General features: G+C 27.0%; 1 protein-coding gene across 3 annotated transcripts in view; it reads right to left on the reverse strand.

Annotated features, from left to right (window-relative positions):
- LOC132941119 (testis-specific serine/threonine-protein kinase 3-like) overlaps nucleotides 1–14,749 on the reverse strand; it is a 30,295-nt gene extending 15,546 nt beyond the window's left edge. For all 3 annotated transcript variants that reach the window (XM_061009024.1, XM_061009023.1, XM_061009022.1), the window contains exon 1: nucleotides 14,526–14,749. In XM_061009024.1, coding sequence (XP_060865007.1) covers nucleotides 14,526–14,573 — 48 coding nt within the window. In that variant the 5' untranslated portion in view covers nucleotides 14,574–14,749. The remainder of the gene's footprint in view (nucleotides 1–14,525) is intronic.
- Nucleotides 14,750–18,303: the final 3,554 nt, after the last annotated feature.

Below are 18,303 nucleotides of genomic sequence, written 5' to 3' on the forward strand. Positions count from 1 at the left end.
AAATAACAAAAATAGTGCTTTTTTTAAAAAATAACTGTCTCTTACTCACGGTTTCCTGATGGCCAGAGAAGAACCTTCTGTACGCCAAACCTGTGGAACTAAACTCTCTGTTAAACTGCACATAATCACAGACTGTTTAAAATACGATCAAGATTGGATTGATCACAGGATATCACACAACCCCAACCCAATCATGAACGAAACCTTGAGGCTTGAATTAATTAATTTTCTTGAACAATCCAATTTATATAGCCAAATTTAAAAAAAAAAAATTTGTTATATATTTGTATTCATAATCATAATGTAAAAAGTACCAAGTAACTATAGTGGCCTATGTTGCCAATGTTTATTTTCGATCAATAAAAAAAATTCTTATAATACTTGTAACCCGAAAATGATAATTATAATATTAATGATATGCATTAAATAATAATTTTGTAGAAACCATACTCAATTTATAGGATAATGCGTTATGGCAATGAGGAAACCTTATAACGTTACTATAATAATTATGACAATAATAATTTTTATTTGTATCCATATATAGTGCTTGTATACTGTAACTTAAATTATATTCCGGCTGAATGATATAAAAATATTTTTATTTTTTTATTTTTATAAGAAATTTACAATCTATTCTTAACTAGAATAATAAGTAAACGTGACAAAGAGTATTTACATGTGAATATTTTAAAGAAAGAAGCCGCCCATTAGTGACACTACCAATTTTGAGTTTTTTTTTTTTAAATTTATTAAGCAAAACTATTCAAGTTTTAGATAAAAGATCTCGACACCATCTTTGTTTAAGCCCTCTTGGGGGATTACCTGGAATGGATAAGGTAGATAATTTTTTTCTAAGGAGATTAGAATGGAGAGGTAGTGTTGTGTGAAATCTTTTATAGAAACATTTTGCTTCATCGAGTACTGTTGCTATTTTTAAGTCATTATGGAGTGTAAGATTGGAAACAAAGGGAGGAGCATTTGTTATTTTTCTAAGGGAAATGTTTTGGAAGGTTTGAATTTTTTGCACAACCCCAGAGCTGGAGTCCGTAGGTCCAGATGGGTTTTAGAAGGGTATTGTATATTATCAATTTAATGTTTACTGAGGTAAAAAAATAATAAAGCTGAAAGATCTGTCCGTTTTGGATAAATTGTATTTAAGGTTTGGACCATCTCTTTATTTTTAAAAATCTGTAATATTTAGGCTTATTTTAATAAAAACTCGCCATTACGTATTTACGTAATTTGTTGAGGTCGAGCGTTGTTCTCAATTTCTTTGTAAATCATTCCAATATCCCATATTTTATTAAAAAAAAAAGATTATTATAACAGTATTAAAACTGTTATAAAATTATCGCACAAATATAATGTCTGTTATTTCAAATTTGATCAAACTCTCGTTATTTTCCACGTTTTAGGCAGCCTTAAATCAAGAGCTATTTATAAAAGTATGATTTATGTAAAAACTAAAAAGATAAATGGTTTTGTTGGGAAAATAATTACCAGTGAAAGAATAATAATTCATAATATTATTATATATTTATATCGTATATTTTATTATTCTACACGAACGACTTAATATTAAAATTTATTTTTTTGAATTATATTATATATAATGTATATAATATATTATATTAGACATTAAACATACATTATTATAATATAACCTATATAGATATCTGTTCAGTGAATCATTAATACGATTAAATTGCTGAAATAGTTAGTACAACACCTATATGAATTTGTGCAATGAATGCATGTAATTTATAATTGTCTCATTCTATAGTGAATGGTTAAAAAAAATTATTTAACTTGAAACTAACTAGGTACTTGCGAATAATGTGTAAGTGCCAAGTGGTTTGTGTGTGTGTTCTTTTAGGTGTATTATTATTATTATAGTATATACATTTCACAAGGTGAAACATTTATAATTTTGTGCCAACGATGGTTGTTGAATTATTTCGTGATTTCATTCCTGTAAGCTATAAAGCACATTCATTTTTGAAAACGAATTCATTGCATACTCTGATTCTGATATAGCTGAAATATTATTCAAATTCATTTAGGCTGTATAACATTGGAGTGTATGTGTGATACTACGGGATTTATTTATTTTTTAAATTTACTAGTGTAATTAGCTATTTTATGAAGGTTTTATAATTATTTTAATTATATTTTATACTCATCATTTATTTTTTAAAGATGAACAACTATTTTTAATGACAACTGACTGCACCAACCTGTATATAATATGAAATATCTATCATAACTGTTGTGGAATAATATATCTTTAAAAAAAATCAATTGTCAACCAAAGGCAAGGGGGCATTTAGAATAATGGCAGCTATAGAAAATTTGTATGACTGCTTCTCTTAAATCTCTCAAACGATATTTCTAAAATCCTAGATAGGTACTCGTCTGGTAGGTAGTGAATAAATAGATATTCCTACTTATTTTATATTAAATTATGGGTGCTGAATAAACAAAATTTAGTTTGATTTATTGGATTAGACGTTCAAAATAAATGTATATGAAATAATCTTACATTGTAACTTACACTTTAAATAATTATACTTGAAATATGTACAGTTCGTGGAGATGAAATTCATTAAATCTGACATTTAATAACATTAACCAGATTATGTTAGTAAAATTATAATTAAATTCAACACAATAATATGTATAAAGTTAATTATACTTAATTTAACTTCTGACCACAATAATGAGCATGATGAATTAGTATAGTTGAGTCCTAACAACACATACGAAAACATTCCAAGACTATTTCACCAAAATAACATGTATCTATTAGTTATAGAAGTTTTGTAAGCGTAGATGTGGGTAGAAAGGTAATATTTAAACACGGATAAATGACGGTCGATGGTAAACAAGCAAGATAACTTATTCGTTACAGGGTAGTATTTGAATAGTGGGTATATTTGACTTCCAAGTGGGTTTTTTTTTCAATCAATATATTATTAATTTAAATTTTGATATTACTTTATTAGATTCTGAGCGGAGTAATGAATTTATTGTTATTTTTTTTCTGTTTCCAGAGACTTTTTATAGTAGACTAAATGATTTCATTTTCAATATTGAGGTTGGTTCTGGTGAAATATTGAATCTAGTATTGATTCATAATTCGAAGTATTCTTATCCAAAAGAATGAAAAAAAAAATTGAAATATTTAAGCAAAACCAGAGTTTGATAAAATTGATTTTGTCTTTTTTGTTGTAATTAAAAATAAATTTTTTTACATTTTTGAAGCAAATTGCTAATATCACGAAATTTACAAATTATTTTGCGCTAAGAATGCATACAATTTTAATTATATACCTATTATGTTTGAAAATTAAATAAAAGGTGTCTCTACAGAAATTTATAATCATCGAAAATACATATTGACAAATCAGTTTTTTTTAGAAATTTGAAGTTAGATGACATTTTGTACAAAATAAATATAAGTTTTTCTGTCTGGAATTAAAATAAAAAAAACACATTAATTTGTTATGTTAATTTAAAGTTCAACTTTAATTTATTGGGTAATGGCTTGGTATGGTAACGTATCTAATTTTCACATTGTATTACTCCATTGAACCACTACCTATTTATTTTTAATGACATCAATATTCAATATGTTCTTTGTAGGTAAACGATTTTTTTTTTTTTAAGATTAAGTTAACATTTTGTATACTTCAAGATTAATTTCTTAAAAAACAATAGTTGTAAAACTAGCTTAAGTACATTAGTTTTAAACAATTTTATTTTATTTCATCTTTGAAGATTTGTAAGTATGTTATCGTAAAAGCAATCATATAGAAAATATATTGAAATTTTCGATTTTTTTTTCAGAAAAAGGTAATAATTTTTATTTTATTCTAATTTCCACAGAAAATAATAGATTTACGAGAAATTTTGTCTGAACGTTTTTAATAGAGAATACTGAATCTACAATTTAAGCTCAATACAATGTTATGCTAAATGCAATATATAATGAATTAAATCAGAATAACCCTAAAACTACCCTATTTATCAATATTCAACCATCTTACGGCACCTGAGGTTATTAATCATCACCAAATTTAACCCACATATCTTTCGTGTGATAATGAAAAAATTGGGTGGGTGAGAAATTACAAATTTGAAAGTTCATAAATAAGGGCCACCCTAGTATACAGTGTACCTATTATGACATACGTACTGTATAATGATAATTAATAAACTCTAATATGAACAGAATTTCGCCAAAATAATGTAACAATATAACGGCAATGCAATCTCGTGTCAGCCACATGCCCATACTCAACTCTAATTTAATTTGTAATCAATTATTTTTAATTTTAAAGCAAAAATAAAACATCTGATCAAAAAATGATTTACGGAATGTCGCTCCTAGATAAACCGTTATTAAAGCGTTTATGTATTTTAGATTCTGAGCGGAGCGATAAATGTGTTGATTTTACAATGATGTGTGTGTTTTTTTTGTTGTCTGTCTCACTGTTTGGGGCTGTAACAATTCTCAATAGCTATCAAAAGCGCAGGGAAAAACAAAACAAAAATTAAAAAAGCTTGAAAATATAATTTAAGATTCCTAATATTATATTGTTTCAATGACAGTTGAAAAATATTAAAAATATGCATAGTGACACTTTTTTTTATAAGCATTTACAGTTCGAATTTTGATAAATTTTGTAGTCAAAAATGAATAAAACGTTCAACTTTTATAGCTTAAAGTTGAAAATTTAAAACATGGTTCCACGTAAATAGGTAAATAAATTAATTTATTCACAATAATATCATTAAATATCTATACTTAGTAGTTCGTAATATATCATAGGCTGACTGACTCACCATTTTCGCCATTATATTCAAATTTAACATCATCCATTACAGTGACCCAATTGTAACCTACTGTACAGCAGAGCGATACTCACTTGCCCACCTTTTTAAAATTAAATGTTTCTATAACAAAAATAGATAATTATATATAAAAAAAATGATTGAAATATATTTAAAACATTATGAAATTTGAATCTTCGGATTACTTTGAGTCTTTGAAGTTGTATAAAAATAATTAGGTTTCTAGTCTGATGGCTCTAATGTACACGATTACCTTAATGTTATGCAGCCGTTAAAATAAAAACGTTTTGGGTTAATCTACGGATATACAAAATAATACGAGAAAGCACATTATTCACTATTACTCAAAATTTAAAACACAAATAAAATTTGTATCCAACAAAATGTAAGAGATAGCAGTAGAATGTAATAATTATAAATTTTATACATATTACACGATTTTAATTTACTTTAATATACCTGTATTATAAAATGTATTTAAAAATTATTATTGAACTGTTTTTATAGAGATATTCGCATTTCATCTCGTCTGAAGGGCTCAGCAGACTTAAGCTAAGTTCATCGTCATCTTTGATTTTTGAAGAATTATAGAAAAATAAACAATATCGTTGTATTTGGGGAACTGAATAAAATATATTATGAAACGGAAATAACTATGAATTTTAAATAAAAATTGGTAAAACGTATAAATTGTAATATTAGAAACAAAAATAAAATATTTATACATTTCAGATATTATATAATATACCCTATTGTTTATATACTACATTTAATAATATAAATCACTGTTTATGGATTTTTTACTATTATTATAATATTATCATTACATATTATGATGGTTCTCTTTACGAATAATTCCAAATTCATATCTTTCTGCACTATTTATTTTTTTAAATTCATTATTGTTTGAGGCGACCATGCATGATTCATATATGTATACGTTTCATTCTTATCAGATTGTTTTTTTTTTTTTTTTTTAATTGATCATTAAGCCCGGCAACTATGGCCATTAGCTGTTTGTTTCTGTTTATTTGTAGGGGAGGATACTGTTGGTTGGTAAACACGTGTGTGTAGTTCTTGGCAGATTTTCAAGTGGGCACCCGTAGGTATCTGCCATGCTCGGGTGGGGGATGGCGGCACTTGTTCTCCGAACACCGTGACTTGTCTGAAGAAAAATGCCGCCCATAGCCGAGGAATCGAACTCGGGTTGACTGCGCCGCAGCCGACGCCTTAGTCCCAATTCGGTTTTTATTTAATTTATTTTTCCATTTCAATTAATTTAATAGTTATAAGTATCCTGACTAATTACCAAGTTTTTCCTAATTATTTTTAAAACATATTTTGGTATTAAAATGTTCTTGTTTATTTTCAGTTTTGTTGACACTGATTCTCTGCATTTTGATTATCTTTAGAACGTAATTTATTTTAATTCAAGGCGTATTGCTTTGTTTGTAATTTCATTGGAAATATGATATTTTCCTAGTGTTGTTTTTTATTTATTCAGGCATGTATCGATTTGGCGGATGAATCAAGTTCCCAATATCGAACTTGTCGTTAAATGATCAGATTCGATTAGATTTTCCTTGTTATTAATATCCAGTGAACTATAATAAGACTTCCATTTGTTTAGTCGTCCTATTAATGGTTATAAATTAGTTTCAAGTTTCTCTCTGCGTCCTGTGTATAGTTATTGAATGTACCATAGTAGTGGTGTACAACTGGTGTAGTCATTGAAAGCACTGCAATAGTGTCGTCCCCGTTTCCTTTTTCATTCATGGTTGGTCATTAGATGTGCCTAAACAATAATAATTGTACTCAGTAGTCGAATGTATTTTATTTTCAAATGTCTTACAATGTTGAGATTCTGTGAACAAATTCTATTGTAAACGGGTTCCAAATTGTTTAAAGATATTTCTTTTAGATTTATAAACATCAAGAATGACGTCATATAGAAAATTGTTCAATAATTTTATGTTATTTTTTTTGTTTTTAGACTTTCAAACGAAATTTTACCCTTAATATGTCTTGCGTAGTTACGTCGAACTTTGAATATCCATTCAGTATATTATATCATCGCCATATTGGTATAGAATCTTCAATTGAAAATGCTTCGTCTATACATTTAACTGTCGGAAAGTTAATTCCAATGTGAGAAAATCATATTAATATATTTTGTAGACAATATTATACTAGTACGTCATTTATAAAACACATCCATCATTTCTTGAACAAGTACAAAAGTTTATAAGTTAAGCAACATTATATAATATCCATTGATTTTAAAAATCGTTTTTGTAGTTAAATTTATTATTTTTTTTGAATATGTTGACACATTTTATGTATCATTAACGATAATATTCTTTCTCCGTTAGGTGTTAGTGGGTTAGCAAAGCGTATGCCTGACTGTCATTCTGTTGTTTTTGATTTTATTCATATCTATTCCGACATTGCAATACCTACATTTACATAGCTATACATTATGAATATAAAAAACATAAAATATTATTTGAACAATAGATGTTCAAATCATTACGTTACCATCTCAAATCAAAATAGATTTTCCTATCTACTTGCTTGTGTGATGAGAGTACCTACATATTATTATTGATTATTAAATAATTATATTTACAGTCTACTTTTATTTCAAACAAGTCAATTAAATTATTTCAGATGATTTATTTGAATATTATACAATTCAGAATTATTTTCATTTGGGAATTTATATTCAATATAAATTATAAATTCAAATTAATTTTTTTTAATATCGGATAATAATTTACATTTAAAATTAATAATTAAGTAGATGAAAAAAATTTATATAACTTTCATACAAAAGATGAGAATCCCATGAAAGTAAACTGGATCGTATTAAAATAATACACATAATTTAAAAAATAAATAAATGTACATAGGTACATCTAAGAACAAAATGATACGCATAATACATAAAGTACGTACATATGCATTAAGAGGTTAAAACTTAAAACAGTATTATGCATTTTTAGAGGTTTCTTATGGTGACAATATTATATTTTGTAAAATACTAATTAAGTAAGTACAATTTAATAATATTTGGTACTTTAATATTTTTGAAACACATTCTCAAAGAATGCCATTTAAGTATTGCGTAATGAAGATGTCTCTTCAAAAGTAAGTTTTTGTATTTCATTGGTTCTTGTAATTCATAGAATGGTCGTAGATCAAGATGTTTTTATTACTACTAAAGAAGAGAACTTTATCTTTGTCAGAGATTTTTCTTTCTTTATTTAACTTCCTGTATAACTTATGTTTAAAACATCAAATTTATTTCAATTTCAATGTAGAGAAAAACATTTTACCTACATTATAGACTATAGTATAATAGTAATACAAATATCTTCTAAAATATTGTAAAGAAGGACTTCCTTTAGCTGTAACAGACAAAAACGTATTGTTGTTGGACATTCATTATTCGAGAGGCAACTAATAATGTTTAGTTCAGTCCAGTATTTGGGTTATTCAAAACAATATTTTTATACAAAATAAATAGGTACCGTACCAGTTTTGTTTTATTTATAAGAATTGAAGGTCTGTTTAATATATTATTATATTTTATTATTAATTGATGGTAGCTGAAAAAAATCAACAATATATCGTTCAAAAATACTGAACAAAATTATCCTAAACAAGGTTATAGGTAGTGCAATAAAAAATACGAAATAAACATTATTTATTCAAAAATAAACCAAAATATTTTATGTTTGTCTAGAATAACCGTTTAACACAAAGTACCTACTACAGCAGAAACAAGTTCGCCATTGTTAACTAAATAAATACAATATATTATAAAATAAAAATTATGAAAAATTGCAATACAGTTCCAAGCTTTTTAAAGATAAACAAATAGTAGTAAAATTTGACCCAGATTAAATGTTAAGTATAATACTTTATACAACTCAGTAATTCGGAATTCAAATAATTTTAACTAGTATACTAATAACAATAAATTGTTTCATAAAGTTAATATAAGACACATATCTTACTTGTGTACCTTTATAATGACAACAATACAATGTGTCCCTTGTGTCTTACAGCAAAATAAAGAGAGATCAAAAGTCTGGTCATCTAGACAATTACTTATTATGCCCATGTTCCCAGCGGTATAATATTTTAACATTTCTTCTGTGTTTATATTATTTATTTTAAATGCCTGAAATTTTAAAATTTTTGTACGTAAATAATCAGCAAGAAGTAACTCCTCCGATAACGTACGTGACTTTTCAAGAGCAGTTTTTTTTTTTTTTTTTTATTAAAAATATATTACAATTTGTTTACACATAAAACAATAAGTAACAATGATGATAGTGATTAAAGAAGACATGAAACACATGAAGAGGAGACTGTCCAGTGACAGAACCTCAGATCAAGAGCAGTTATGATTGTTTTTTCAAAATCGTTTTAAGGAAAATTAGTTAACATACTTTAGGTCAATTATATTCATGATTAAGACAATGTTTGCAAACTTACATTAAGACGTCTGTTAAAAGTCGTAAGTCCAATATTAATTGGCTTGATTATATTATCTCTGTTTGAATAACGTACTATGTATTGTTGAATCCCTAACTAAACTTCTCGGGCGTGCAAATATTATTCTTCAATATCATAAAATTAGCTATACCTACACAATATTTTTGTTTTAACAATTAAATGCTTCTTTTTTCAGAATACAAATCATAAGGAATGTAATTTAAAAAGTATTATAAATTATTACAATATTTGTACATTATACTTATCAATTCAACCAATGGTATTTGACACATTATTACCTATATATCATAATGTCGTAATATATTTTCGTAAACTAAGCACCGTTCAGAACCAGTTCTAAGTAAGTACGAACATTTATACAAATGTATAGTAATAATTAATAACAATACATCAGTATCCTGCGCTGAGATGGACGAAATAGGACATGCTATCTACGTAAGACTCCTGCAAACTTCCGATACTTATAGTTATAATATCATATACGTGTATATTGCGTATTTGAATTATAAATTGCATGTACTATAAAGTGGGTTACTCTGGCACCCCAATGTTCGATTTTTTTGATTTATTTTTAACCATTAATTGTACTATAATTTGTACATATTTTCCGCGGAAAAGGTAATTTTTAGTCATTATAATATAATATATTATAGTAGTATACCTAGGTGTATAATACTACTAATTAATGTTCAGAGGTGGATCCAGGGCTTAATTTGGGGGGGGGGGGCAATTGCCCTTTTTCCCCCTGGATCCTCCACTGTTACTGTTATAGAAAGTGGGTTTAATCCAAATTATTATTATTTTGACGTTCTTTGTAAAAATATTGTTTTGCTTAAACATGACTTACCTATACCTATGTAAAAAATTACAAGTACCTACCCATTAAAAAAAATCTAATTTATTTACGTGTTACCTATTTCTAGTTTAATTATTATCTGTGACATTATCAGGTCCGTATTGTTAGTATTTATTTTGTAAAGTGGATTACTTTAGATCTCCTATATTATTTATGATCTATTATTCGTAGAACTGTCATAGATACTGTCAATGCACAGACGATGATCGTCCATCAATCATCTAACACACAACTATGCATGTTCGATCTTCACTCATGGTAGAACGAAGCCCCGAGATTTGCTTTTCTATTAAAATACTGAACGATCATTCTTTCGTATATTCTACTGTCAGAGGTAGCGATCATAAATATAGTTGTTGGAGCTATAACATTTGCCGCAGTGAAATAAAAATCACATCGAATGTTTCTTTTATTTACGAAACATTGTAATAATCAAATTGAGTAACCCCAAAATGACCCTGAAACCACACTGAAACCAATAACGTACTGGATTAAATTGTCAGTATATTATGTTATTGCTAGATAAAAATTTAATTTGTTGTAAACATTTTGTCGTTACTTATCATTACTTATATATTTTGAAAACAGTACCTATCAAAAATGATAATACGTATAACTTACCTACTTACTAAATATAAAATAACTCCAGGATATAAAAACTGTGTGTTATTTTTATTATTTCAAGCATAAATATATTAGTCTTAAACATAATTCTAGTGCACACCAAAAAGAGATGGCATATGCTAATAGATATTTTGCCTCTGATGAAAAATTATAATATTATATAATAAATAATATTGCTTTTAATCTCTGTAATATACTAAGTAGATACGTCAAGGCAAATAGTTTCCAAAATTATAATTTATATAAAAAAAATATGTTGATTATAAAATAAGACACTTATAAGAGTTTATATCTTAATGTTATTAATTTATTATAATCTGTATATTATCTTATAATGTTTTCTGCGTATATTATAAATTAATTAGAATTTGCACAGTCAATATTGTTTTATTTTTGTTTGTTTCATTAGTTTTATTTATGTTTAGTTATCTTCATTGTATGGTACTTTTTCTTTTAGATTATTTGAATTTATAGTTATGTATTTAAATTCACTATGTTAACTAGGATACTTTACATTTTAAAATACGAGCTCTTGTCTCCTCCACAAGCCATAGCTTCCGGAGACAAACCATTTCTTATTTATTTATTTAAATCTTTAGTCTTTGAGACGAATTTCAAAACTTTTTATTGTTGTATTATTTTAATTAGTTTTTAATATCATGAAATAATCTATAATCTATCTATAATATTATAATATTTTGAATTTTTAACAGGAAATTGTTGGACCAAAAAGCAATATCGATAGGAGTACAATTAATATAAATATAAAAAGGGGAAGTAAGTTGCCTTAGTAACTCACTGTAATGTAGGTATGTGATTAATTTGAATTCAATAATTAGTCATAGTTAATACAAAAAACGCAATTTAAACCTATTACCATGTATAATTATTTGTAGTTAACGAAGTAAACTATACTCGATCGTATTTTAATTTAGGTAAGAACCTATATTAAAATGTCGAAAAAATGTATTTTGTTAACAATAAACATTAAAAAAAAAATTTAATCCTATTTTATATTAATAAATTTGTTTTACGACAATCTCTCTCTTTAAGCGGCACTACAAAAGTGGATACTAATATGGCGTTTGAGTACACTCAACAATTCCAAAATCAGAATTTGTTTAGTAAATCATCCTATATAGGTAATAGGTATATTAGTATAGTCATTAGTCAGTATATTAGGTTTAACAACCTCTCGAACCACTTTGCTGGTTGTTTTAACTTAATCATAAATTAATCATCACGAGATGAAAGATACCGGTTCATAGGTATGTAAATATACATCTTAGATGAAATTATTTTCAAATCAATGTTACGTGAGTTAAGTAAATACTTATAGTTGAATGCATCATATTATATATTATGTTAATATTATACTATATGTAGGTTAAATTGTTTGTTTTACATTTTGCAATAATCCAACTTTATTGCATTCCTACTCTACTGGACTCGCTATAGCGTATATATATCGTGTATATATGACAGCTATATTATATTATGTCAGCTGTACAGCAAAAATAGCTTTATACAGTATAGACACATTACTTTGAGCTGTTAAATCTTTGTATGTCGAATAAATCCAAGGAACTAAGTACGCGAAGGATTTATATATAAAATTATGGACTCTCGGAAATACAATTTTTTTTTAACCATCTCGACTGCACATACTACAACTGTTGTATACGTTTATTTTCCCGGAGGTTTACATTTTTACTACCAATGCGGCTATAAAATACGATCGAAACAAACGAAATTACAACACGACTAGGTATATTATTATATTTTCTCTTAGTACAAAATCTAATGCCATATATAATATTGTCCTATATTAGAAGTGTAAACATTTCATATACTTATTAAAAAGTTATTATATAGGTACGCCGTGTATAGGCACTATATTATATAGGTACTTCTTTCTACTTAACAATTTATCATAGTGTAAAATGTTGATACTTTTTTTTTTGTAGACATTTATCCACCGAAACATTATTATCTATACAATCAGTAGTACCGAGTACGCACTTAAGGTATTGCAATAAGGTCGTAATATCTATCAAATTAATGTGGTATATCTGAAGCACTTAAAATTTTGGGCGGTTGGGTAGGTAAAAATAATTTATCCAGTAAAATTAATACTATAAGTCTACAACCATAGTTACATATACGTTATTAAGAGGCATTTATTTGTTTGTTTATTTATTAAAATTAAACGGGGTGAGCCCTTTTATTACAATTATTAAAACACATACACATTTACATAATATAACATAATATAGGTTTACAAAATAGGGCCTACATTAAACTTTTAGAATACAGAATTTAATTTTAAATGTGAAGGAGGGGTCAACATTGGCAATTATAGTAGGATATTAATTTACATCGATTATCATCGAAATGTTTCATTTTACTATACCATAGTAATATATAGGTGCTCGTATTAAATATAAATAGCTCGAGTGTTGACCATTGCTTGAAAGGTCAATTATACTTACCTAATTATATATTGATAATTAAATAATTTAAAATAATTTTTTAGAATTTGGAAATATGACTTCAAAATATTATAAGCTAAACATATCTTTTAGGGAGGTCTAACGTCACGTGACCACCTAATGGAACATTAGTTCCAACTATAATGTTGTCCAATAAAATTAATACTGAAAACAATTTTAATTAAAAAAACTAAAAACTAATTGCTACAATTATTTGCAAAATTGAAAATATTAAGAGGATGTTAGCGCATTGTTTGTTTTGTCTCTCTGACTCACGCGCAACATAAACAAAACACATTTACGCAGAATCATTTTTTCTATGTTTTTAAGTAATCTTAGAGTAAAATCACCAATTACTAAACAGATACAGAATAATATTTTTGAGGGAATGACATATCGATTTGTCTAAATATTGACTCCAAACAATTTAAACACAATTTAAATTTACAAAATTTTTTTGTTTATTTTGAAAGTCGAATACAAAGTCAAATAACAATAAAATATAAAACCGATAATCATTCCCTCAAAAATATTATTCTCTATCTTTTTTGCAATGGGTGATTTTACTCTAAGATTACATGAAACGTAGAAAAAATGATTCTGCGTCAGTGCGTTTTGTCTATGTTGCGCGTAGGCCAGAGAGAGAAAACAAATAGTGCGCTGACATCCTCTTAACACATTTTTTTGATTCGGACATCACGGAAAATAATATTAGATACAGATACTGGCAAAGTATTGTTTAGTTTGTGTTTTTAGTAATTTTAGTAAAGTGTTTTTTAAGTACAACAACGCTTTAACGCTAAACAATTATAACCATCTGTACATTTGCTACAAGTTAATCCTAACTCTTTCAATTGCTCAAGTAAACTTAGATGACCCCTCCCCCAGACGTCTGACTACATGTTTATAAAAAAAGTGAGTGCTGTCATGGGACACCCGGTAGAAACGAAGTTTCTTTTCCAACAAATATTATAGATTACAAATACATTTTAGTGGAACCATTCAAAATAAAAGTAAATATCAATACGTAGGTAAATGTATTTAAGTAAATGCGAAATATAAATGTATATGAAAATTATTATCATTACTATTTAATTACTATTATATTAATCATATCCAATAATCGAAATTACAGGCCTGTGATAACTGAAATAATATGATGGTACCGTATGTTTGTGATGTAACTTTTTCCAAATGTCTTGAAAATACTGCATCGATAGTGGTGTCGTCTCTCGTTGTAGATTCCGCTGGATTTTTTATCATATCCATGTGTAAATTGAATGTGTCCACAAGGAAAGTTTTAAAAGTTTCCGATTTCTTGTCGTTAAAATTGATGTTAAAGTCACCAAATCGTCATAATATATAAATATTGTAATAATTATGAATGCATAAAATGGCAGACCTTATTACGCTGTTTCAAATCCTCACGTTATACCCGTTTTCTATTACCTATAGTCTATACCAAACGCGACGCACAAAAAAAATGTAATCACGGCAAAGGTAAAGCACTATAGTATAGGGATATAATATTATGCAACAATCAGATTATTCTACGAAAACAATTTCATGAAATAAAAATGTTTACGCGTCATGATGCAAGGAGATTATAATATGTATATAAGATGTAACCAAAAGTTTATGTTTCGTAAGGACCGTGGTATCGTTTTCAGTGTCTGGTTGTGCGTGATGGAATGCGCGTGATATACGCGCCCAGCACTTTTGAGGATTTCCACTTTTTCGCCCGGCACTATGGGGATTCCCGCTTTACGGCCGGCTGGACGGAAAAGGGTCGCTTTCCAACGCTTTCAACCGCGGTCGAAAACCAAACTTTCGGCGCAGGCGTGACAAAAAATATATCGCCAACTCGTACAATTCAATACTTAAATATACTTATAAATGCATAATATACGTCGTAGTTTAGTGACGTATTATCAACGTACGCAAGATATATATATGATTAATCTACAACCGTCACTACAACTACCGCTCCCACTTTTTTTTTTTGATCCATCCTTCCGATCGATCTAATTAAGCGATAATATTTCAGAAAACTGATCTGAGCTCGTTAGAGTGTCTATTTGAGATCGGTCAGTCCACATTTTAAGGTTTCTGATTTAAATTCCAAATAAATCCCGAATAATCAACGTTTGAAAATTCCAAAATTTCAAAATATTCGAGCTAAATTTATAGATATTGGGGGGGGGGGGGGGGTGAAATTGGAAAAAGTGAAGTGCTAATCTCAAGTAGACAAAGTAACGAATTCAAATCAGTTTTAAAATGTATTATCGCATTACTAGATCAATCAGTATGAATGAATAAAAATTAGATGTTTTGGCTAAAATAACTGCATGCTTAATATATTATAAATTATAGTATTTCGTCAGGAACGTTTTTTCCCGGCCAGCCCGCATCGTACCATAAAAAAATTCGTTTCAAAAATAAAATTGTTTCTATTACACGTCATAGCCCATAGGTATTATAATAAATTATTAATATACATATAAATTATAATTGAAATTGATAAGAACTTTTTTTTTTTTTGTCAAATCACTACAATTATCGACTAGCTAGAGCTAGAGCTCAATTTGCTAAAACCTAATTAATTGCCTATTTGTCCACTACAGTTGCTTTAAACTAAATATTATATCATGGTAAGTTATCAGCTGTTAGGGGGTATGAATACTGACCGTTTCTAAGGAGTTCAATATAGGCAATTTTCTATTTGTGAGCATGCTGGTCGTGTAAATTTGTGCGTAGTAAGTGATAATTAATGTGAATGACTGTGTATAAAATAAATATCGAAGCGCACCCGCACGTGCACGCACATGGCACTAACGCAGCGTTTTACACACTAATTACAAAATATGTGAATTTTAGTGAAAAACTGAAACTTAGTTTCGTATTTCCAACAATATAGCTTACTGAGTGACATAGTAGAGTATATGAACAGTGTATTTTAAACGTCCAATATTTAGCTCTAATGAACTTGTGATATTTTACTTTTTGAGTTTTAGTATAGGTAATTAAAATATCGAAAATTGGACTTTTAAACAGGCATATAGGGTGTATTTACTCTCAAACCACTCCCAAACCTATATTATTGGAAATACAAAAATACATTTTATAGAATTTTTCCATACTATTCATACCCCTTAACCATTTATAATATTTTTTTATATAAAACCATTTATTAAAATGTATAAGATTTATTAAAAAATCACTCATCACCATCATACAAAGCACCATTTTTTTCTACAATACATAATATGATACCTACCTAATTAACTCACTATTATATATTTGTATTTATTCTCTTTATATACCTAATATAAATTTATCGAATAGATTTTAATATTTATTTCATAGCGCATTACGATTCGTATAATATATTTTAATTATTGCTCCATTTGATTAATTCGTAATAAATATATAATATTTATATTTATTTTCTCGTTTTTGAAAAAAATATGAGCAACAAATTTAAAATTTAAATGAAGATTAATGACGAGTAACATTTGTCATGAATGCGACCATTATTATATTATGTTCTCATATAAATCCTAAGGGTACGAGTGAACGAGTAACTTTGCCTGCAGGACAACTAAGTGTCGGGTGACGGGTGAGAATGTTTCACATTATGATATAATATACAGAGTCCTGTAATAATTAACACATATTGTGGCTAGCAAAAATTTTACAACACAGTTTTTGTTTAAATTTATATTAAAAAAACAACCATCTTAATGCATTAAAACTTTATTTATTATTTACAAAACGCATAAAACAAATATATACATAATATATAGGTAACACCATTATATAATATACTGGTCGATACTTTTTATAGTAAGCACTCTGGATCTCGAAAACTTCTAACGTTTTTGAAAAACAAATCGTACATTGGTACATTGTTTAAAGATATAATAAATTGCAAAACTTTTGATTCTTATCTTTTTTTTAAGTTTTTACTTTTTTAATAAAAACACTCCGATGCAGAATTTTTTCCTTAAAAAATTTGATTTATACAATTTAGTCAAGCGAGTATACCTACAGTTAATTAGTTATACTTAAAAGTATTTAAACTTATGACGAGCCGAGTGTTCCACTACTTGGTCCATTACTCGTTGTTACTCTACTACACTTAACTATAAATACTTATTAAGTTATAAAGTTATGACTAACAATCAACTACTCATTCGAAAGTTACCAAAAAAAAAAAAAAACAAGTAGATAATTAGTTTAAAATTTGTACTTAGTACTTGCATATTAATGTATTATTATTTATTCACTTTATACAAATTAAATAATTTCTGGTTTTATAATTTATTTGAAAGCGCTTTCATTAAATCCTAAAATGTTGACCCAAAAAAAATCATATAATTATAAACATATTGAAATATTATATGATAACCACTAATCAGTAATTATTAATCAATAAATCATATTCTAATTATATATACTATCCCAGTATTCCTATTGACTATTGCCTATTGATGATATAAATTTATTATGCATTTAAAAGCATTTAAATTTATATTAATTATTGTGCAATATTATATTGTATATTATACTTATATTATGTTGACAACATTATAGATAACCTTTTGGTTTGACTAATTTCATAAATAGTCATAAACATACATTTGTGCATTGACCGGGCTTTTATGTACATTTTATAATTTTTGTCATTTTCTATACCTATCTAAATAATAAAAGTTTCAAATATCGGACAAATATTTAAGCTTTTTAAAGGCATTTAAATTTTTTTAGTATTCGTTTTTTACTATAAAATATTAATGTTTTAAAGTATCTTTTAAAAAAAAAAATAGAATCAAATTATAACACAAGGTTTCTAATAAGTATAAAAATTAAAATTTAAAAATATTTTTAAAAATATTATACTTATATAGGTATAGAAAATGATAAAATAAAGATTTGGTGAAA

The sequence above is a fragment of the Metopolophium dirhodum genome, chromosome 3 (assembly GCF_019925205.1).
Source record: "Metopolophium dirhodum isolate CAU chromosome 3, ASM1992520v1, whole genome shotgun sequence".
In the NCBI taxonomy this organism is placed as follows: Eukaryota; Metazoa; Arthropoda; class Insecta; order Hemiptera; family Aphididae; genus Metopolophium; species Metopolophium dirhodum.